Source organism: Oryctolagus cuniculus, chromosome 17 (genome assembly GCF_051225735.1).
Source record: "Oryctolagus cuniculus isolate XC-2025 breed Fujian yellow rabbit chromosome 17, ASM5122573v1, whole genome shotgun sequence".
NCBI classification, from domain to species: domain Eukaryota; kingdom Metazoa; phylum Chordata; class Mammalia; order Lagomorpha; family Leporidae; genus Oryctolagus; species Oryctolagus cuniculus.
In genome coordinates this window covers 495,352-517,260 of record NC_142883.1, presented here as the reverse complement: position 1 = coordinate 517,260, position 21,909 = coordinate 495,352, and the positions used below count along the sequence as shown (strand labels likewise).

The 21,909-nt window shown below is 51.7% G+C and overlaps 1 protein-coding gene across 6 annotated transcripts in view; it reads right to left on the bottom strand.

Annotated features, from left to right (window-relative positions):
• The window catches only part of WDR45B (WD repeat domain 45B), a 29,328-nt gene extending 8,576 nt beyond the window's left edge, over positions 1–20,752 (bottom strand). For 2 of the 6 annotated variants that reach the window (XR_016224379.1, XM_070060075.2), the window contains exons 1-4: positions 20,588–20,752; positions 15,521–15,595; positions 9,590–9,691; positions 1,623–1,710 (exon numbers count right to left, since the gene is read on the bottom strand). Coding sequence is in view for 4 of the 6 variants with exons in the window: in XM_070060075.2 (XP_069916176.1) it covers positions 1,623–1,710; positions 9,590–9,691; positions 15,521–15,595; positions 20,588–20,654 (332 nt within the window). In the remaining 2 variants the exon portion in view is untranslated. Of the gene's footprint in view, positions 1–1,622; positions 1,711–9,589; positions 9,692–15,520; positions 15,596–17,621; positions 17,716–19,856; positions 20,072–20,587 lie in introns of those variants that run through there. The other 4 variants (XR_016224380.1, XM_089318536.1, XM_070060076.2 and 1 more) reach the window with 3 other exon arrangements.
• Positions 20,753–21,909: the final 1,157 nt, after the last annotated feature.

Below are 21,909 nucleotides of genomic sequence, written 5' to 3'. Positions count from 1 at the left end.
TTCTGTTATTGTTCTGAAACTTCAATCATTGAAAACATCACATTTGAAAAGCTCATTCCTGGCCGGCGCCGCGGCTCACTAGGCTAATCCTCCGCCTAGTGGCGCCGGCACACTGGGTTCTAGTCCTGGTTGGGGCGCCAGATTCTGTCCCGGTTGCCCCTCTTCCAGGCCAGCTCTCTGCTGTGGCCAGGGAGTGCAGTGGAGGATGGCCCAGGTGCTTGGGCCCTGCACCCCATGGGAGACCAGGAAAAGCACCTGGCTCCTGGCTCCTGCCATCGGATCAGCGCGGTACGCCGGCCGCAGCGCGCCGGCCGTGGCGGCCATTGGAGGGTGAACCAACGGCAAAGGAAGACCTTTCTCTCTGTCTCTCTCTCTCACTGTCCACTCTGCCTGTCAAAAAAAAAAAAAAAAAAAAAAAAGAAAAGCTCATTCCTGCATCCCAGGCCTATGCAAGAGGGGCCTTCGGAAACAGCCCCACAGGGTGCCCTGGAGGCAAGCCCAAGTGGGTGATTCACCCCCAGGGAGCACCTCTGCCTCAGAACTTGCTGAGGTTCAGAGACGTTATCATCAAACTTCTCATCTGGAGGAGACAAACATGGCAGAAATCTGATTTCTATATATTCTCTTCTAGACGTCTTAACACTAGTTTCAAAGTAAAAGGTCCTTGATCTGACTCAAGCAGGTACATCACTAAGGTCGTGTGAAAACTGAGGTTACTAGAATTAAGAAGCCACACAAGAACAGGGACGACAGGGCTCCCATCTATTTACCCTGCTTGGCCTCTTGGTCCTCCTCCAGCTGACAAATGGGACTTGTGAGAACACATCGATTACATCAAGTTGAAACCTAAATGAATGAAGCTCTGCTAAACGCTGCTCAGTGTCTGGACAAATTTGCAGTTTCCCAAATGCCACTAAGGCATTTAGGAGAGAAACCGACTCCTTTCAACGGGTGAGCCCACAACCTCTCCTCCAAGTAGCTTCCCAATTTTCCTGTACTTTCCCATTGAAAACACGCACGGAAGACAGTGCATGGGACAGCGAAGCACCTCAGGGCTCAGCACTGCACCTGCCAGATGGGACAGCGCTCCTGGAGTCACCCACACCCAGCAAGAACTGCCCCTCAAGGGAGCCTGGGAACCATGACCCTGCCGGCCTCAGTCCTCACTACACCTTCGGATCACAGACAATAGTCATCAACTTTGTTTTTTAAATATTTATTTATTTATTTATTTAATTTGAAAGGCACAGAGACAGAGAGAGATCTCCTATCTGCTAGTTCATTCCCCAAATGATCAAAAAAGCCAGGGCTGGGCCAAGCCAAGCCAGGAGCCAGGAACTCAATCCGGGTCTCCTACTTTCACGACAGGAATCCAATCACTTGAGCCATCACTGCCCCTTCCAGGGCTCCATTAGCAGGAAACGGAACTCTCGGGCGAGAGGCAGAGGTCAAGATCAGGCTCTCCAGAGCGGATCTACAGGCGTCCTCACCACCAGAGGCCAGAAGCCTGCTCTCATCAGCATTTCATCACATCATTTCAACAGTTCTCTTCAGAAAAACATTTCAGTCATCTTTAGAGGAAGTCAAATTCCACCTTTAAAAAGCATTGGCACCAAACCTACCTATCTCGCCGCAACTTGACTGCTTTGACTTCTGTAGAAAATTCTATTTCAATAACAGTCTTCTTCTTCAGGTCGTCCCATATCATCACTGAAACATCAAACAACTTGTGGTCGTGATCACAGACAGGTCACAGTGCTGGGGTACGGAGATGCCACCTGGACACGTGAGCTGGCGGCTCGCCCTACTGCAGGCACCGCCCCACCGCTGAACACCCAAACCCCTGCACCTGGGAGGCCTGGGACGCGGTCAGGCTCCCGGGGCTGTGCCAGGGACGACCTCTTAGACCCCTGCCTCCCCTGCTCAAAACTCTTCTTGATGGCCAGGTGCTCATCTGCTCCCTCCACCCCTTCCCCCTGCGCGACACCACGTCCACCCTGTCTCACAAGTTTGTGCACACAGGCACACACAGCCAGGCTCCGAGTCTCCTCGCTCCTAATCCTTGATGGGTTACTTCAGGAAAGCATCTGTTTTCCCCCCTCTTCCAGGTTCAACGTGATTGTGCCAAAGAGATCTTAAGGTGCTAGAGACACACCTGTACCAAAAACTTCCATAGCAAAACCAGACAGACAAAACCCGGGCTCAGTAACTGCTCCAACTCCACCCACTCTCGCTGGTTACTCCTGCTCTTCAGGGACAGAAATCCCTTTTGTTTTGCTCTCCTGCTCCACTGCAATACCCCATAATAGGATGTACCAGCAGTCTGTGTCCCAAGGGCCAAGGTCACTTACAAGTGATCTTTAAGCCTGAGAGTGACCATCAGCCCAGTGCTTCCTATCTTCTCTAAGTAGGGTATGAGGTGTGGAAAAGTCAGTTTTCCTCAAGTCAGGTCACAGGCAAAGATGGCAGAGAAATTTTGACAATTCTGCCTACAGGTCCTGAAGACATAACATGTGTCTTCGAGGTTAAATCTAGATGTGAATTTTTCCAGAATGGAATAAGTGACCTAAACTTCAAGTCAAAAGATTATGTGACACAAGCACACAGAACTACTAAACTTATCACTGAGGAACGTCATATCTATGTAGTGTTCAAGAAGTTAACTAAAATTCATGACCATTCAAAAGTGAAACAATTTTGTACTTATTCCATCAACCTCGTCTCTTCATTTAACAAACACTGCACTATTATCCTCAAAGAATGCTGAACGGTCACATGTCAGCCAGAGGGACAACTCACTCAGTGCAGCCACCTCACTTGAAAAAATCATCTTCCTGGCAATAGGCACTTTGTACTCCAGGATTTCTAAAGCCATTCAAGTTGCACTTCCTTTGGCTCCTCAACCTAGCACCGAAAAGCAGGCCACGACGGACTCCTGCAGATGACAAGGTCCAGATCAACTCCACGTTCAGAAATTCCTGAAAAAGCCACAACCCAGTCCACAGAGGCAGCACGACTCGCGCCAGAGCAGACGTGGCCAGGTGCCGGCCTGGGCTGTCTTCCTGCTGCACTTTCACGCAGGCCGGCAAGTCACAGCCACGGCACCGAGCCCTGGCTATCTTCCATGTTCTGTGCACAGGGCTCTATTTTGTTCCCAATATTAAAATACATGTCAGAAAAAGTAGGTGGGTGTTCAAATAAAATGCAGCTTCATAAAGACAAAATGAATAAAAATGTTCATGCCAGGATTTTATGTTTATCTTTTAACAAAGTCCCTGATGTATAAACTATGAATTCTTTGCTTGTCCCCTCAATTCTTTACTAAATAGAAAAGAGGTGGCCATCAAACAGCTCCAGTTACAACTTCCTCAATCTACTGCAATGCCAAGTTCCCCCAATCTTGTTCTATCGTTTCTCTAATGTTTTATTTATGTATTTTTATCTGCTTGAAAGGCAGAGACAAACACACACACACACAGGTATGCTGTATCCACTGTTCACTCCCAAATGCCCATGACAACCAGGGCTGGTCCTGGCTGAAGCCAGGATCCAAAATTCCATCAGTCTCCCACGTGAGTGTCAGGGACCCAAGTATCTGAGCTATCCCACTGCCTCCCAGGATGTACATTAGAAGGAAACTAGATTGAAAGTGGAAGTGGGATTTGATCCCAGGCACTCCGATATAAGATGTGGACATCACTGGTGGCAGCTGAACCTACACACAGCACCACAAAGCAAGCCTCAATCCTATTTTTCATAAACCAAAGATGCTAGATTTTTTTATATTTCAACACTATATAGCTTCCTTTGTAATTAAAATACTAACAGTAAATTTAAGAAGTAACTTTAACATTATTAAAAATGTTTTTAATCTAAAATACTAATCAGACTGATTTTTTAAGAGATTTGTTTATTTGAAAGGCAGAGTTACAGAAAGGCAGAGGCAGAAAGAGAATGAGAGAGAGAGGTCTTGTATCTGCTGGTTCACTCCACAGATGGCCGCAACAGTGGAGCTGAGCCGATCTGAAGCCAGGAGCTTCTTATGGGTCTCCAACGCGGGTGCAGGGGCCTAAGGACTTGGGTCATTTTCCACTGCTTTCCCAGGCTATGGCAGAGAGCTGGATTGGAAGTAGAGAAGCTGGAATTCAAACCAGCACCCATATGAGATGCTGGCACCACAGGTGGTAGCTTTAACCTGCTATGCCACAGTGCTGGCTCCCAGAATGAATTCTTTTTTTAAACGTTACTTTTAGGGGTTGGTACTGTGGCATATTAGGCTAAACCTCTGCCTGTGGCACAAACATCCCATATCGGCACTGGCTTGTGTCCCAGCTGCTCCTCTTCTGATCCAGCTCTCTGCCACAGCCTGGGAAAGCAGCAGAAGATGGCCTAAGTCCTTGGGCCCCTGCACCCACGTGGGAGACCCAGAAGTTGTTCCTGGATTCTGGCTTTGGATCAGCTCAGTTCTGGCTGTTGCAGTCATTTGAGTAGTGAACTGGCAGACGGAAGACCTTTCTGTTTCTCGCTCTCTTTGTAATGTTACCTCTCAAATAAATAAATAAAATCTTTAAAAATAATTACTTATAGGGGCTGGTGTTGTGGCATAGTAGGCAAGGCTATTGCCTGCAACACTAGCAAACCACATGGGTGCCAGTTAACTCCTGGCTGCTCCACTTCCTGCCAACGTGCCTGGAAAAGGAGCAGAAGATGGCCCAAGTCCTTAGGTCCCTATCCATGTGAGAGACCCAGAAGCTCCTGGCTCTGGTCCAGCCCAGCTCCAGCTGTTGTGGCCATTTGAGGAGTGAACAAGCAGATGGAAGATCTGTCTCTCCCCACATTTCTAACTCTGCCTTTCAAATAAATTTTAAAATTACCTTTATTTATTTATTTTTTATTTTTTTTTGACAGGCAGAGTAGACAGAGAGAGAGACAGAAAGAAAGGTCTTCCTTTGCCGTTGGTTCACCCTCCAATGGCCACCACAGCCGGCGCACTGCGGCTGGCGCATCACGCTGATCCGAAGCCAGGAGCCAGGTGCTTCTCCTGGTCTCCCATGTGGGTGGCAGGGCCCAAGGACCTGGGCCATCCTCCACTGCCCTCCCATGCCACAGCAGAGAGCTGGCCTGGAAGAGGGGCAACCGGGACAGAATCCGGTGCCCTGACCGGGACTAGAACCCAGTGTGCAGGCGCTGCAGGCGGAGGATTAGCCTATTGAGCCACGGCGCTGGCCTAAAATTACCTTTAGTAATAAACAATGTAAATAGGCCTATGGCTATTAAAGAAATTGAGTCAGTAATTAGTACTTCCACAGACTTAAAGCACTAGAGCCAGATGTGACACTGGTAACTCCTAACTAAACATTTAAGAAATTATGCAGTAGGTCAAGCTACTGTTTGAGATACCCACACCCCTATCACAATACCTGGTTCAACTTCTGGCTACTCTGCTTCTGATCCAGCTCCCTGTTAATGCACCTGGGAAAGCAGCAGAGGATAGCCCAAGTGCTTAGGCCCCTGCACTCAAGTAGGAGACCCAGATAAAGCTGCTGGCTCCTGCCTGGCCCAGCCCTGGCCATCACAGCCATTTGGGGAGTGAACCTGTGGATGGATGATCTCCCTGTCTCCACCCTCTAACTCTTTCCTTCAAAACATAAAATAAACCTTAAAAAAAAAAAAAAGATGCATTTATATACTTGACAAGCAGATCAAGAGAGAGAAGGGAGGGGAGGGGAGGGGAGGGAGAGGGAGAGGGAGAGGGAGAGAGAGCGAGAGCGAGAGCGAGAGCGAGAGCGAGAGCGAGAGAGCGAGGGAGAGCGAGCTTCCATCCATTGGTTCAGTTCTCAAATGCCCACAGAGCCAGAGTTGGGTCAAGCTGAAGCCAGGAGCCAGGAGCTCCATCCAGGCTTCCCACGTGGGCGGCAGGAAGCCACGTACTTGGACCATGACCCACTGCTTCCCCAGGTGCATTAGCAGGAAACTGGAGCAGCAGCAGGGCAGGGGGCGCTCTGCCACAGGATGCCAGCAGTGCGAGGAGAGGCTCAGCCACCTGCACCACAGCACCGGCTCAGGAACATTTCTCACGTCACTCTGAGGTCAGTGTTACTCTGATACCAAAACCTAAGACACTGCAGGCCAGAAGAAGAATCACATGATCCTGTCAGTAGGTTCAGAAAAAGCATCAGGAAACACCCAACAGCATTTATTATAAAAACTTGGGAAATAGGCCGGCGCCGCGGCTCACTAGGCTAATCCTCTGCCTAGCGGCGCCGGCACACCAGGTTCTAGTCCCGGTCGGGGTGCCGGATTCTGTCCCGGTTGCCCCTCTTCCAGGCCAGCTCTCTGCTGTGGCCAGGAAGTGCAGTGGAGGATGGCCCAGGTGCTTGGGCCCTGCACCCCACGGGAGACCAGGAAAAAGCACCTGGCTCCTGCCATCGGATCAGCGCGGTGCGCCGGCTGTGGTGGCCATTGGAGGGTGAACCAACGGCAAAGGCAGACCTTTCTCTCTGTCTCTCTCTCACTGTCCACTCTGCCTGTCAAAAAAAAAATTTTTTAAATAAAAAAAAATTAAAAAAAAAAAACAACTTGGGAAATCTCTCAGCTTGACAGACTACAAAAACACACAGCTAACATCCAAGTGAGCAGGGAGAAACGAGCAAGCTCCCACTAAGACCAGGCGCAGTGTGATGCCTCTCTCCACTGCCCTGACCGCGCACTGGACAGCCTCGCTGGCTCAACCAAGGGCGGAGTGCAGGGCTTCTCAGCCCTCGACGGCTCAAAGCCAGATCCACAGAAAACCCGCACACGGATGTTTGTCCCTAAATGTCAACCCAGACGTCCTTCGGAGGTTAAGCAGATAAACAGTGTGTGGTGCGTCTGAATGAAACAGTGCTCAGCACTAAAAGGAAAGCAGCTTTGGGGCCAGGAAGAGACCCAGAGCAGCTCTACAGGCACACTGCCAGCTGAATGAGGCAAGTCTGCAAGACCACACACTGCACGGGTCCAACCACAGCTCTGAAGACGGTCAGAAGGTCAGCTATTGAAGGATGGACAGGCAGAGCCTGGAGGATCTCAGGGCAGGGAAACTGCTCTGGAGGACACTGTACAGGGACACACGTCACTATCCACTTGTCAAAACCACACAACACTGGCCGGCGCCACAGCTCACTTGACTAATCCTCCGCCTGCGGCACCGGCACCCTGGGTTCTAGTCCTGGTTGCTCCTCTTCCAGGCCAGCTCTCTGCTGTGGCCCAGGAGTGCAGTGGAGGATGGCCCAAGTGCTTGGGCCCTGCACCCACATGGGAGACCAGGAGAAGCACCTGGCTCCTGGCTTCGGATCGGTGCAGCGCACCTGCTGTAGCAGCCATTTGGGGGGTGAACCAACGGAAGGAAGACCTTTCTCTCTGTCTCTCTCTCTGTCTAACTCTGCCTGTTTAAAACAAAAAACACAAGAAACCGCACGATACCAAGAGGGACCCTCCTGTGAGTGTGGACTCCATGCAGGCTCACCAACTGCAACATGCCTCACACCCTCCGGGGCAACTCTCCACTCTCCACTCAGTTTTCTGTGAATCTAAAACCGCTCACAGAACAAGTTTTATTAATGATTTAAAAATTACCTTGCCTTGCCGTGCTGGCAACCACTCTCCACCCTCTAAAGGCCACACACAGAACTGGGCCTGGGAGGCCAAGACCTCAGAATCAGGCATGCGCTATTTTTCCTGCCAACAATCTGATTCAATTTCTCCCTACTTAGTTCAAAGTAAAACAAAACCCAAATGCATCAGGGCTACCCCTCAACCCTCACCCGAGTGCAGACTCTGCACAGGTACGTCAAAAATTTTGTGGGGAAAAAAAAAATTAAATGTTGTTTATTTTGGCTCCAAAAAAATCTAGACATAGATAACGGCTTCGAAACTATTTGAAAATGGAGTATGGACGGTTTATGAAAAAACTATGCATGGATTTCAATTTTTTTGGACCAAAATACACCTGCCTTTCAATTCCATCCCCATGGCTTTGTGAAGTGCTCCCGCACGTCCCGAGCTCAATCACGTACCTTGTGGTGCTCCCACCCAGCGCCCCTGCATCTGGAGCCTCGGCCTTTGCACGCGGCCCCCCTCGTTGCTGCTGCGTCAATCATCTTAGCCAGAGCCCCTGCTCACCCTCTAACCAGGCCTCCTGCTGGAGCACATCCCACCCTGCACGTGGCTCGCTCAGCCGCCACCTTCTCCTCCCTGCCTCCTTTCCCACCGCCCACCACTTTTTTTTTTTTTTTTTTTTTGGACAGGCAGAGTGGACAGTGAGAGAGAGAGACAGAGAGAAAGGTCTTCCTTTGCCGTTGGTTCACCCTCCAATGGCTGCTGCGGCCAGCGCGGCGGCTGGCGCACCTCACTGATCCGATGGCAGGAGCCAGGTGCTTCTCCTGGACTCCCATGGGGTGCAGGGCCCAAGGACCTGGGCCATCCTCCACTGCACTCCCGGGCCACAGCAGAGGGCTGGCCTGGAAGAGGGGCAACCAGGACAGAATCCGGCGCCCCGACCGGGGCTAGAACCCGGTGTGCCGGTGCCGCAAGGTGGAGGATTAGCCTAGAGAGCCGTGGCGCCAGCCCACCCACCACTCTTGGCACCAGTCATAGTCAGGTTCTGTCTTAGTTTACTTTCTGTTGCTGTAACAAAATATCCAAGGGTAAGTTATAGAAAAGTTTACTGGTTCACAGTTTTGAGGGCAGGGAAATTCAGAATGAGCTGGTTGTGTCTGGCAGCGGCCTCCCTCAGGCAGCCTAACATGGCAGATGGCATCACACCACAGGAGCACTGTGTGTGCCAGAGGCCCAACATGGAGAGGAGCCTTGCTTTATAACAAACAACTCGTTAAACAATCCAGTTCAGTGAAAACAAGAATCCACTCCCTTCCCAGTGTGGCACTCCATGACCTCATCAGCTCTCACCAGGTTCCAACCCTCAATACTGCTAACAAGGGGGACTGAGTTTCCAGCACCTGAACCTCTAAGGGACAAAGGCCATCAGATCACGGGACCCACCCGCAGTTCTCCAGGCTACCAGCGGTCACCACGTCAGCAGACCCCACAGTCTCCTCAGGCCTCCACCTCCCAGCATTCACCTGACAAGAGCCTTGCTCCTCTCCCCACTTCTCATAAACAAGAGCCTCCAAGTCTGCCTCCAACCTCCACCGCCCCCTCACTTGACCCTGTGCACTGCTTCAAGACTAGAACTTTCCGAAGGCACGGATCTTGCAGCACTCGCATCTGTCCCATCCACCTCCCATTCCTTCCTTGTGTTTTACCCTCAGGCAACAGCTGCTGTAAACTACTCCGTAAGTGCTAAGTCTCTGGCCAGGGTGGGTAAAGGTCTCCATTCCTCCCTCTACCCTGGAAAAGCCGGCCTCCTGCACTGCCATCCCCTTCATCACCCGTGCAGATGTACACACACACCCTCAGTGTTCCAGACTCAGAACCAAATGACTGTTTCCATCAGCCAGTGGCTCTCACTTATGTACTTGCTTTAAAACTAGCTCACAACATGTGTAACAACAAGCACAGGTACGGGAACAATAATGCACAATCACTTTACCTTTGTTGGGAGGGTACTTCGGCTTTTTTCCACCACCAACGAGAGCTAAATAGTTGCAGCGAAATAACATTTCAACATGGCCAACTCCTCCTTCTAGGAATTCTGAAATGATAAGTTGAAAAAGGCAATTTTTAGAAGTATGAATTTTAAAGTAAAGCAAGTCAAGACATGTGACAGCATTTCATTTTTAGTCAGCAATTCAACTACTCTCAGAAATGAGAATGGTGACTGGCTAAGAAGGCGGTAACGAAGGGCTCAGAACTCTTGCACACCTGTCCTAACACCCCAGAAGAGTTAAGCATTACCTCGCCCTAAGACGCCAGCTTAGTGAGACCATGAAAGAGCTACGTTTGTATTTAAGCTGCAGAAAAACCTCTAAAATCTCAGAAGGCACACCAGAAGCTTTCTCATCATTTAAATGTCTCTTCCAGTGAAGTCTGAAATGCTAGGAAAGCCATATGTCACTAACAAGAGAATGAAGCTGGACTTTTATCTTACACCACACATAAAAATAAACTCAAAATGAATTAAAGAGCTAAACAAAAGGAAAAGTTCATGACACTGGATCGACCGTAATTTCTTAGATATGACATTAAAAACACAGCCAAAAAGCAAAACTAGTTGGGGCTGGCACTGTGGCGCAGCAGGTTAAAGCCTTGGCTTGAAGTGCTGGCATTCCATACGGACGGTGGTTCTAGTCCCAGCTACTCCTCTTCTGATCCAGTTCTCTGCTATGGCCTGGGATAGCAGTGGAGGATGGCCCAAGTCCTTGGGCCCCTGCACCCTCATGGAAGACCCCGAAGAAGCTCCTGGCTTCGGATCGGCGCAGCTCCGGGCATTGCAGCCAACTGGGGAGTGAAACAGCAGATGGGAGACCTCTCTGTCTCTCCCTTTCTCTGTAACTCTTTTAAATAAATAAAATAAATCTTTAAAAAAAATGCAAAACTGGTCAAAAGGAACTATACCAAACTTTTTTAAAAGATTTATTTTATTTATTTGAAAGAGTTACAGAGAGAGGTAGAGCCAGAGAGAGAAGTCTTCTATCCACTGGTTCACTTCCCAAATGGCCTCAACAGCTGGAGGTGAGCCCATCTGAAGCCAGGAGCCAGGAGCTTCTTCCAGGTCTCCCATGTGGGTACAGGGGCCCAAGGATGTGGGCCATCTCCCAGTGCTTTTCCAGGTGCATTAGCAGGGAGCTGTATTTAAAGTAGAGCAGCTGGGACTGAAACTGGTACCCACATGCATTGCTGGTGCTGCAGGCTTGGGTTTTAACCTACTACGCCACAGTGCCAGCCCCCCGAACTACACCAAACTGAAAACCTTTTGTGCACCAAAGGATACAAGCAACAGAATCAAAAGGCACCCTAGGGAATGGGGAAAAAATATTTGAAAGCGTGCAATCTGATAGAGTTAATATCCAGAATATCTGGAGAACTTTTACAACTCAACAACAGAAAAATCAAATAACCCAGGGGCCGGCGCTGTGGCTCACTTGGTTAATCCTCCACCTGCGGTGCCGGCATCCCATATGGGCGCCGGATTCTGTCCCGGTTGCTCCTCTTCCAGGCCAGCCCTCTGCTGTGGCCCAGGAGTGCAGTGGAGGATGGCCCAAGTGCTTGGGCCCTGCACCCCATGGGAGACCAGGAGAAGCACCTGGCTCCTGGCTTCGGATTGGTGCAGTGCACCTGCTGTAGCAGCCATTTGGGGGGTGAACCAACGGAAGGAAGACCTTTCTCTCTGTCTCTCTCTCTCACTGTCTAACTATCTGTCAAAAAACAAAAACAAAACAACACAAAACAAAAAACAAAACAAACCAAAAACAAAAAACGCAAAGACTTGCAGGTTGCCAACCAAGCAGATGAAAAGATGCTCAACATCACTGCTCTTCAGGAAATGCAAATCAAAATCACAATGAGACACCACCTCACACTCATTAGCATGCTACAATAAAAAAAAAGAAACCCTTTTAAGCTTTAATTTTATATAGCACTTTCTATTTTGATGTATAACTTTTTGGACCAAAGCATTTATTTTTCAAAACATTTTTCCATGAAATCTTTTTTTCAGGATTTATTTATTTAATTGAAAAGTAGAGTTACAGTTAGAGAGAGGCAGAGGCAGAGGGAGAGGGAGAGAGAGAGAGGTCTTCCATCAGCTGGTTCACTCCCCAGAAGGCCGCAACAGCCGGAGCTGAGCTGATCCGAAGCCAGGAGCTTCTTCCAGGTCTCCCACGTGGGTGCAGGGGTCCAAGAATCTGGGCCATCTTCTACTGCTTTCCCAGGCCATAGCAGAGAGCTGGATCGGAAGTGGAGCAGCTGGGATTCTAACCAGTGTTCATATGGGATGCTGGCACTGCAGGCGGCAGCTTAACGGGCTAATCCAAGTGCCACCCCCACCATAAAATCTTTTTTAAAAATTGTTTGATTTATTTGAGAGAGCTCCCATGTATGTACTCCTAAACTCTCTACAAAAACACTTTGTCCCTCTTGACTGAATGAGCACGACCTGTGTCTTCCTCTCAGTCATCCAAACGGATCACTCCTGAAACCTTCCATCTGTTCTAATTACAGCTGCTGAACTCCTCTGCAGTACACTAGCAGATGTGTGTGAAGCCAGGGCACCACCACAAGGGCTGAGACGGCTCATTTTCAACTCCAGGGCAGCTTCCTCACTGAGGTCCCAGCCGAACTGTCTTCGCAGTGAGTGAGTCTACTGCCCGTGTGCGTGCGCAGGAGACACGGAACCCTCATCGTGGAGTGAGGCGGGGGAACACTGCTTCCCTGCTTTTCAGGACCAGGAATCCTGAGGGTGGCTACCCTGCGCTGTCAGCACCATGTTCTAGCCAAGTTGCAGCAGGCGCCCAGCCACGCTGCAGTCAGCAAGGCCCCGGCCCAGATCCAGGACAGACGCTGCGAATCAGGCACACTTCCTTCCTCATATCTAGGCAAGTAAACCACTGCACCAAAACAGGAACAAAGCCATCTTTTCTGCTCTTCTGCTGTTACATCCAAGTTGCCAGGAACTTAATCTGCTCACATAATTAATTATGTGATTCACTGCTCACATAAGCACACGTGTACACATGCAGTAACTCCCTACATGCTAAGCCCAAGAACAGCCTGCCCCAGACAACAGAGCTGAGCAGCAGAAGGTGAAGACACCTGCAAGATGCACCACGCTTGAGAATGTCCACTTCTCTGGAACTTAACAGTTTTAGATGCTTCTTGTCTAACTTATTTTTTATAAGAAATTCTGTATTCACTGTAAACACTTCATCCATTAGGAAGGAGCTGTTAACATGCTACTCATGTTTGACTTTGATACCAATGCCTACAACTCCTCGTTAAGCCTCTGAGTGATCAATTTTTAAGGACTACTGAGGTTTGCAAGTTAAGCTATTTTAAAATATTCTGCACCACTTATCTGCATAAAGCAGAACTATCTTAATTTACCAAACATGTACAGAAGTCCAACACAGACAACTGACGGGAGATGACCACCACACCTGAGGCACTTCTCTGACCCTAGCAGACACAGCAGTGTCTCACATCCAAGGTCTCACTTTCCAAGGTTCATTAGCCAAGCTCAATCTCTGTCTGAAGATATTAAATGAAAGGGCCAGCGCTGTGGCACAGCATGTTAAGCCTCAGCTTGGGATGCCAGCAGCCCATATGGGTGCCAGTTCAAGCCCCAGCTTCTCCACTTCCCATCCAGTTCCCTGCTAATGCACCCAGAGAAGCAGCAGAAGATGGCCCAAGTACTCGGGCCCCTGCACTCAGGTGGGAGACCCAGAACAAACTCCAGGTCCTTGGCTTCAGCCTGGCTGTTGCAGCCATTTGGGGAGTGAACAAGCAGATCGAAGATCTCTTTTTCTCCCCTCCCTTCTTCCCTCCCTCCCTCTCCTTCTCTGTAATTGTGTCTTTCAAATCAATAAAAAATAAATCTTAAAAAAAAACCAAAGACATTATGGGGCTGGCACTGTAGCACAGTAGGCTAAGCCTCCACCTGTGGTGCCAGCATCCTATATGGGCACTGGTTCTAGTCCTAGCTGCTCCTCTTCTGATCAGCCCTCTGCTATGGTGGGAAAGCAGTAGAAGATGGCCCAAGAGCTTAGGCCCCTGCACCCACATGGGGGACCTGGAAGAAGGTCCTGGCTTCAGATCTGCCCAGCTCCGGCTGTCGCAGCCATCTGCGGGAGCGAACCAGCAGATAGAAGACCTTTCTCTCTACCTCTCAAGTAAATATATAAAAATCTTTAAAAAAAAAAAAAAGATATTAAATGGAAAAATCGCAGAACTGCACTGCACATTGTTCTGGGCAGCATGATAAGTCTCCCATGGCTGTCCTCTGGCCTGTGCCTGCATGTGAGTCATCCCTTTGTCTATTTTACTTGGCCACACACACTACCTGCCCATCCGTCACGCAGCAGCCTTCTCACCACATCACCTGTCAGGGTAGGCGCTGCTTGTACTCAAGTGGCCCTTATATTCCTTCATCAAGGCCCCAAAGTGCAAGGGCAGCGATACTGGTAATTCAAATACACCAAAGTGACTGCTTCCCTTAGGTGAAAGGTGAGAAGTTCTCAACTTTGTAAGAGAACAAACAAGCAAACAAAAACCCCATGCTGAGGCAGCTGCCACCACTGTTACTCTCTCACTGTGCCTGCTTCACTGTGCCTGTTTGGCACCACACAGGGATTCAGGCATGCACGGGGTCTTAGCACACATCCTGGTGGATAAGGAGGTCTACTGAAAGAATAATACACTCAACGTGCTTTGTGCATCCTAACTCATTCATTCTTTTACAACATTCCAACATAGACACTGCTCTCACCCTCACTTTACAGCTGGAGAAACCAAGTCCCACACAAGCTGGGGAACTTGCCCCAGGTCATGCAGCGAGCCAGAACTCAGATCTCACAATGCGGACAAGTCTGAGCTCTTGGCCTCCAGACCACCTGCCTTTCTATACTGAATCAAGGGTAAGGACCCCAGGCCACAACTCCTGGATACAAAGCACCACTCAAGCCTTACATTCCAGGGTTACACATACGATTTCACTCCAGAAAGGGTTTCTGCTGTCCCCTCTCAAATAAAACCTGATGTGAGATATTCCTGCTAAAATGGAAGGGCCTGCTTCATACAGCACCAGCACACTCCAGCTGCACCTGTCTGACAGCTGACAAGCAGTTCTAGAGTCAGGAGCTGAACAGGTGCTGTGAATAAAAACCAAAACCACACCACAGGGAGAAGAAGGACATTTGCATTCTCTATGACTTATCTGAGACCTGCTCACCTGTTAGCAGGTAAAGGCTTATGAGATGCCAGACATTTAGGAAAAATAGAAGAGAAAAACGAACTGAAAAATTTCTACGCATAGATTTTAAGTTTTTCCCTGGAAAATAGGAAAAAAAAAAAAAACTGTAACTATTTGATTTACCAACAGAATTCCCATTTCCAACATCTGAAAATTTGTATTTCAGGAAAACTAGATTAAAACACTGAAATAAGCACACAGACGCAACAAATACGTATTATTACAAATATTTTCTCTAAGAGCTGATCATGTGGCAAGAGTTGAGAGTTCCATGTGTTATAATTAAACCCAACATTTGCGTTTTCTCCAGTTCTACATTCAACAAGGAAAAAGTTAAAATGGCCTGCAAGCAGAGCTAGGCCTGGCAGAGACGGGGAAAGAGGTGCGCACGGAGTGATAACACACTAGGGATCAGAGTGGGGCCCACCCCCGAGCCTGCGGATCACAACCCTGCACGCAGCAGCGGGACAAGCACTTCTTTATAGAGGCCCATGAACCCGACTGACTTCTCAAAGACAGCCATACCCCCTTCCACTCCGCCCCAACCTGCAAGATAAAATTAGATTCCTTAGAGTTGGAAAGAGAAGAAGCCAAGAACTGTCACTTACTCCTTACCTTGTTTCTCTTTTTCCTTTAGTGGATCGGTGTTATAAACTCGGAATCCATTCTCCATGCCACATGCAAAGCACCCTAAAGCAGGGAGGTGTGAAAGAGACACATTAGTCCCTAGGTCCAGAGGGGCTAACGCAAGGGGCTGCAGAAACCGGCATCCTCCAAGAACCCACAGAGGCTCACGCCATACACATGACAAGCTCCGCGTCAGAGCTACTTTCCAGGTGCCAGCATCACGGCTCAGCAGCTTGACACCACTGTGACACTGCCACCTCATCCGGGAGCGCCGGTTCTAGTCCCAGCCGCTCTGCTAACTCAGCTTCTTGCTAATAATGTGCCTGGGAAGGCAGTAGAAGATGGCCCAAGCCATGTGGGAAACCCAGATGGAATTCTTGGCTCCTGGCTTCAGCCCAACCCAGCCCTATTACAGCCATTTGAGGAGTGAACCAGAGGTGTGTCTCTCTCTCTCTCTCTCTCTCTCTCTCTCTCATTCTGCCTTTTAAACAGAGGTAGTATGGGGAGAAGGAGAAGAAATCTTCATCTGTTCGTTCACTCTCCAAGTGGCAGCAACAGCCAGGGGCGTGGAACTCCAAATACTTGGGCCACCTTGCGCTGTTTTCCCAGGCACATTAGCAGGGAGCTAGATCAGAAGTGGAGCAGCTGGGACTCAAACCGGCATTCACATGGGATGTCTGGCATCACAGGCAGTGGCTTAAGCCACTGCACCAAAAGGCTGGGCCCCAAATTAAAACAAACAAACAAACAAACAAACACTCCTCACAGAAATGTTACCAAGTGATAAACAAACCCCAGCAGGACATTCTGTTTGCCAGGCGGCAGCAAGGGAACGCCCAGAGCTGCTCAGGTCACTGAGTGCTGCAGGCTCCCGCGGGACACTGAATTCCAGCGAAGGGAACCAGCAGCTGCGCCGAGGAGCCTCGCGCCTGCCTCTCACGACGCGTGCTGTGTGCTGTGTGCTGTGTGCCAGGGCCTAAAGAGGCAGCAGCAGACGTCCCGTGGAGCGCAGCCACGAGGCAGGCAGTCCCGGCAGCGCAGCCCAGGTAAGGGAAGAGCTGGGCGCTGGGGGAGCTGAGTAGTCGTTCTAGACCCCAGGACAGGATGGGTTCCTCAAAAGCACTGATGAACTTGGACCCCATCTGTCCATTTTCCTAACTCCTGAAATCCCTGTCATAGTCTCACAGTGAATGACCCAGCCCATCCAGGTCACCCTCTCCAAGGCACACATCAAAATTCTGATAGTCCAAATAAAAGTGCTGTTCAGAACTGGACAAAACACTAAGTTTCCCGACGACAGTGCCTCAGTTCCTGGCACCTGGACTCCCTCCGCCGTAAGTGGGACCCAGCAGTCATCTTAAATGCTGTGTCCAACAACTGCTGGTACATATGCTCAGGCTGGCAGGAGAAAAACCAAACCCTCCAGTCCTCTTTCTCCATGAACTGCCACAAGTCTAACTCCTCACTGCGACCACACAATGGTCTGACAGCCAATGCAAAGCCTCTTAAATTCCATCCCACTGGTTATGATCCAGAACCAGACTTACTTTCTTCTCAGCCACTCTTCTGGAAACATGTGAAAAACTTGCCTACATTTTTACCCAAGTCACTTATTTATTTATTTTTTTTTAATTATTTTTTTTTTAACAGGCAGAGTGGACAGTGAGAGAGAGAGACAGAGAGAAAGGTCTTCCTTTGCCGTTGGTTCACCCTCCAATGGCCGCCACAGCTGGCGCGCTGCGGCCAGCACACCGCGCTGATCCGATGGCAGGAGCCAGGAGCCAGGAGCTTCTCCTGGTCTCCCATGGGGTGCAGGGCCCAAGCACCTGGGCCATCCTCCACTGCACTCCCTGGCCACAGCAGAGAGCTGGCCTGGAAGAGGGGCAACCGGGACAGAATCCGGCGCCCCAACCGGGACTAGAACCCGGTGTGCCGGCGCCGCTAGGCAGAGGATTAGCCTAGTGAGCCGCGGCGCTGGCCCCAAGTCACTTATAAACCATAGATCATGTGGTTCAAGAACCTGTGACAATAACCCCCAAGGAGCTAAAAACCACTTTGCAATTCTGAAAGGTAATTATCTGAAACTTACTTGAAAATGCTATGCTGTTATCTCAAGTTATTTTGGATGCTAACACCCTTTGTTGTTGGAATCAGATAATCCACATGGAAGAATCAGAGCTTTCCTTGTTGGCAAATACAGAAATAAAATACAGGAGTTGAATATTTTCCATCTCCCAACCATTACATCTTTCCCAAGTTTTAGGCTTAGACTTGTATTATTTGCCTTCATCAGATCATATATATTCCTGAGCCCCCCCCCCCCCGTCCTGCAAAAAAAATTGTATAAAAAATCCAGAAGAAATGGGCTGAAAACTCAGTGGAAAAATGAGCAAAAGATTTGGACATTTCACAAGAGATGCCCAAATGGTCAAACATACAAGTTCAGGAAAATGCACCTAAAACATGGTAAGATTTACTACACACTGAGCAACAAGGCCAAAATGTTGGAAAACACCAAGCGTGAGCCGGGCACAGAGTCCTGGAGCTCTGAGTTGCTGGTGGAGGGCACACTGCTGCCAGCTCTCTGGGAAAGCGCACCATCGTCTGCAGGCAACCTGCTCCAGGCACACAGCAGTAGAGCCGTGAACATCACGCTCACAAGACAGTTTCAGAACAATCAGTCACATCACTACATTCAAGGTGCCCAAAACCAGAGCCTACCCAAATGTTCAACAAGGGCAGAATGGAAAAGTGAACCGCAATGTATCTGCACAAGGGAACACTACCTATCCGTAACAATGATTCACAATCATACCCAGCAATGCGGGGTGGGACATGATGGTCAATAAAGTCAAAAACAAAAAGCAGCACAAAAGTACAGAAGAAAAACTAATCTCCGTTGCTAGATGTCAGGCAGGGAGCAGTAACTGGAAGGAGCACAGGGCGGCCATGTATATCAATTTCCTAACCTGGGTGCTAGTGAGAGGTGTGGAAAAGTCATGCACGTTTCTGTACATGCGGCAAACCTCACTAGAAAGTTAGAAGGCAAAACGATGGGAAGTTCTCTCCAGGAGGCTGGGCATCACCCTTGCTATCATTTTTTTTTTTCTCAGAGAAAGAAGCCTTCAGCCCCTGCGCACACCCCTAAGGAAGCCAGCAGTGCCAAGGAAGCCCAACTGGCAACAGACTCACTGAGAGGGTATTCGTCCAACTGTGTGGGGTCCACCTTCAGACACCCCCCCCAACGTGAGAACCAGACGTAGGCCAAGAACTCGGCTGCCACCCCAGTCTTGCTGTTCCAGCTAGTACACAGCAAAAGTCTACGTCCTCAAACACATCTGCCTCCTTTGGGAATCAAAAGGCCCTAGGTGGGCACATTACACAAATGTGCATGTAGTACACTGAGGCTTGAAGTGTGTAATACAGGTTTTCTTTGGGAGAAGATAAGCCAAAATTTTGAACAATTTAAAATTCTGGAAAAAAATTCCTTTATCTTGCCTTTATTTATTTATTTCTCTATTTGAAAGTCAGAGTTACACAGAGAGGAAAAGACAGAGATCTTCCACCTGCTGGTTTATTCCTCAAATGGCTGTGATGGCCAGGGCTGGGCCAGACCGAAGGGAGGAGTCAGGAGCCTCCCCCAGATCTTCCTCGTGTGTGCAGGGCCCACACCCCTGGGCCACTCTCCACTGTTTCCCAGGCTCACTGGCAGGAAGCTGGATCCAAGGTGCAGCAGCTGCGTCTAGAACCGGCTCCCAGATGAGATGCGGCGTGGCAGGCAGCAGCTTAACCTGCTATGCAATGCTGGCCTCCCCCTCCCCTCGTTTTTTTAAAAAACAAAGAAATAAAAGACACAAATTTACGCTAAAGAGTATTAACCTAACTAACCAGTAGCTTAAGCAAGCACACTGGGGCCTCGGCCTACAGGCCAGCACCCCAGATGGACACCAGTTTGAATCCCGGCTGCTCCACTCGATCCTGCTGTGGCCGGGAAGGCAGGCAGAGGATGCCCCAAGCGCTTGGCCCTGCACCCGCGTGGGAGACCCGGAAGAAGCTCCTGGCTTCGGATCAGCCCAGCTCCAGCCATCTGGGGAGTGACCCAGCGGACGGAAGGCCTCTTTCTCTCCCTCTGTCTGTAATTCTGCCTCTCAAGTAAAACTGTGATCTCACTGCTAACTCCTTAAAAGGCTCGCAATTACCAGAACCCATGTAAAAGCCACGGGTCCTCCGGAGCCAGACACCGCCCGAGGGCGGCAAACTCAGGACCCCGGGCGCGGCGGGGACCCCACCCCGGGCGCCCCGCGCAGCCCGGCTGCTCCCCCACCTCCGAGTCAGCTCGGCCTCTTCCAATTCAGCAACTTCCTGCCCTCCACCTTCCACCTCCATCCAGGGGCCGGCTCTCCCAAACCCCAGGAGCGCCTGGCGCACCAAGCAGACACCGAGACACTGCCCAGTGCGGCGGGCAATCACCGCATCACTCGTTTAAAAATGTCCACTGGAAATGATCTCCACAAATGGGATCGTGCGGCACTCGCTCCGCTAAAAAAAAAAAAAAAAAAGTTTTCAAAAGCAAAACTCCCGCAGCCGACACGTAGGCGCTGCGAGGGGTCTCCCGGCGGCCGGAGCCGGCTGGTCCCCAGCAGGCCGCCCCGGCCGCGGGAGGCCCGCCGCGCACCCGCCCAGTGCCGTGCGGGCCAGGCCTCCAGCGGCCGCACCTGGGTTCCGGGGGCAAGGGCGCGCCCTCAAGGCCCTCGCCCGCCAGCGACACCAGCGACACCAGCGACGCCGGCACCTCCGACTGGGCCCCAGCGAGCCGGAGGCCCCCGCGGCCCGGGCCGCTCGCGGAGCACTCGGGGGTCCCCAGGCCGGCTGCGTGCTACCCGCTAGCACCCCGCGGAAGTGCGGCGGGCGCACGGCTCTCGGGCCACCCCGGGCCCCGCGCCGCCCGCCGCCTCCGCGGGGACCCGCACGGGCGAGCGGGGGGCGGGCCCGCGCCTGGCCCGGCGCGGCGGGGTCGGGGGTCTCGGGCGGAGGCCCGGCCGGGGCGCGCCTCACCGTGGTCCTGGTTGAAGCCGGCGTAGAGCAGCCCGTTGCCGTGCGGGTTACACGGCAGGAGGTTCATGGCGCCGGCGCGGTGGTCCCCCGCCCCTCAACGCCTCATGCCGCTCGGGGCGCCGGCGGCTGTGTGACCGTCGGACCGGCGCGGGGGCCGGCGCGGCCGGAAGTGCTGGGCTGCGTGCGTGCGTGCGTGCGCGCGCCGTCAGGTAGCCTGCAGAGCGCCGAGTGCATCCAACCGAAGCGCGGCAGGGCGGCCAGGGAGCGCAGAAAGTGTCCACGCGCGCGGTCCAGGCTTGCGGGGCGGGGCGGGGCGGGGCGGGGCGGGGCGGGGCGGGGCGGCGGTTGCGGGAGGGCCCCGCCGGGTGTGGAGGCGGGGCCGCGAGCGCTAGGTCCGGCTGCAGAGACGGTGGCGGCTGAGGGCGCCTGGGGCCGGCCTGAGGGTCTGAGAACGGGGAAGGGAAGGAGGGGAAGCGGACCCAAGGGGACTCCCAGCACACGGCCTCTCGCGACAGAACGAGTCTCCACCGAACGGGAGGTCCCTCAGGACAGGGCCCCCAGGACGAGTGTCCCCCCCCAGGACGACTGTCCCCCCCAGGACGAGTGTCCCCCCAAGGACGAGTGTCCCCAGGACGAGTGGCCCCCCAGGACTACTATCCCCAGGATGAGTGCCCCCAGGACGAGTGTCCCCCCAGGACGAGTGTCCCCCCAGGACGAGTGTCCCCCCAGGACTACTATCCCCAGGATGAATGTCCCCAGGACGAGTGTCCCCCCAGGACGAGTGTGTCCCCTAGGACGAGTGTCCCCCCAGGACAAGTATCCCCAAGATGAGTGTCTCCCCCCAGGACGAGTGTCCCCCCAGGACGAGTGTACCCCCCCAGGACGACTGTCCCCAGGACGAGTGTCCCCCCCACGACTGTCCCCCCCAGGACGAGTGTCTCCCCCAGGACGAGTGTCCCCCCCAGGACAAGTGGCCCCCACAGGACGACTGTCCCCAGGACTAGTGTCCCCCCCAGGATGAGTGTCCCCCCCAAAGACGACTGTCCCCAAGATGAGTGTCCCCCCAGGATGACTGTCCCCAGGACGAGTGTCACCCCCCAGGACGACTGTCCCCCCCAGGACGAGTGTCCCCCCAAGGACAACTGTCCCCAAGATGAGTGTCCCCCCCCAGGACGACTGTCCCCAGGATGACTGTCCCCCCCCAGGACGACTGTCCCCCCCAGGACGACTGTCCCCCCAAGGACGACTGTCCCCAAGATGAGTGTCTCCCCAGGACGACTGTCCCCAGGACGACTGTCCCCCCCAGGACGACTGTCCCCCCC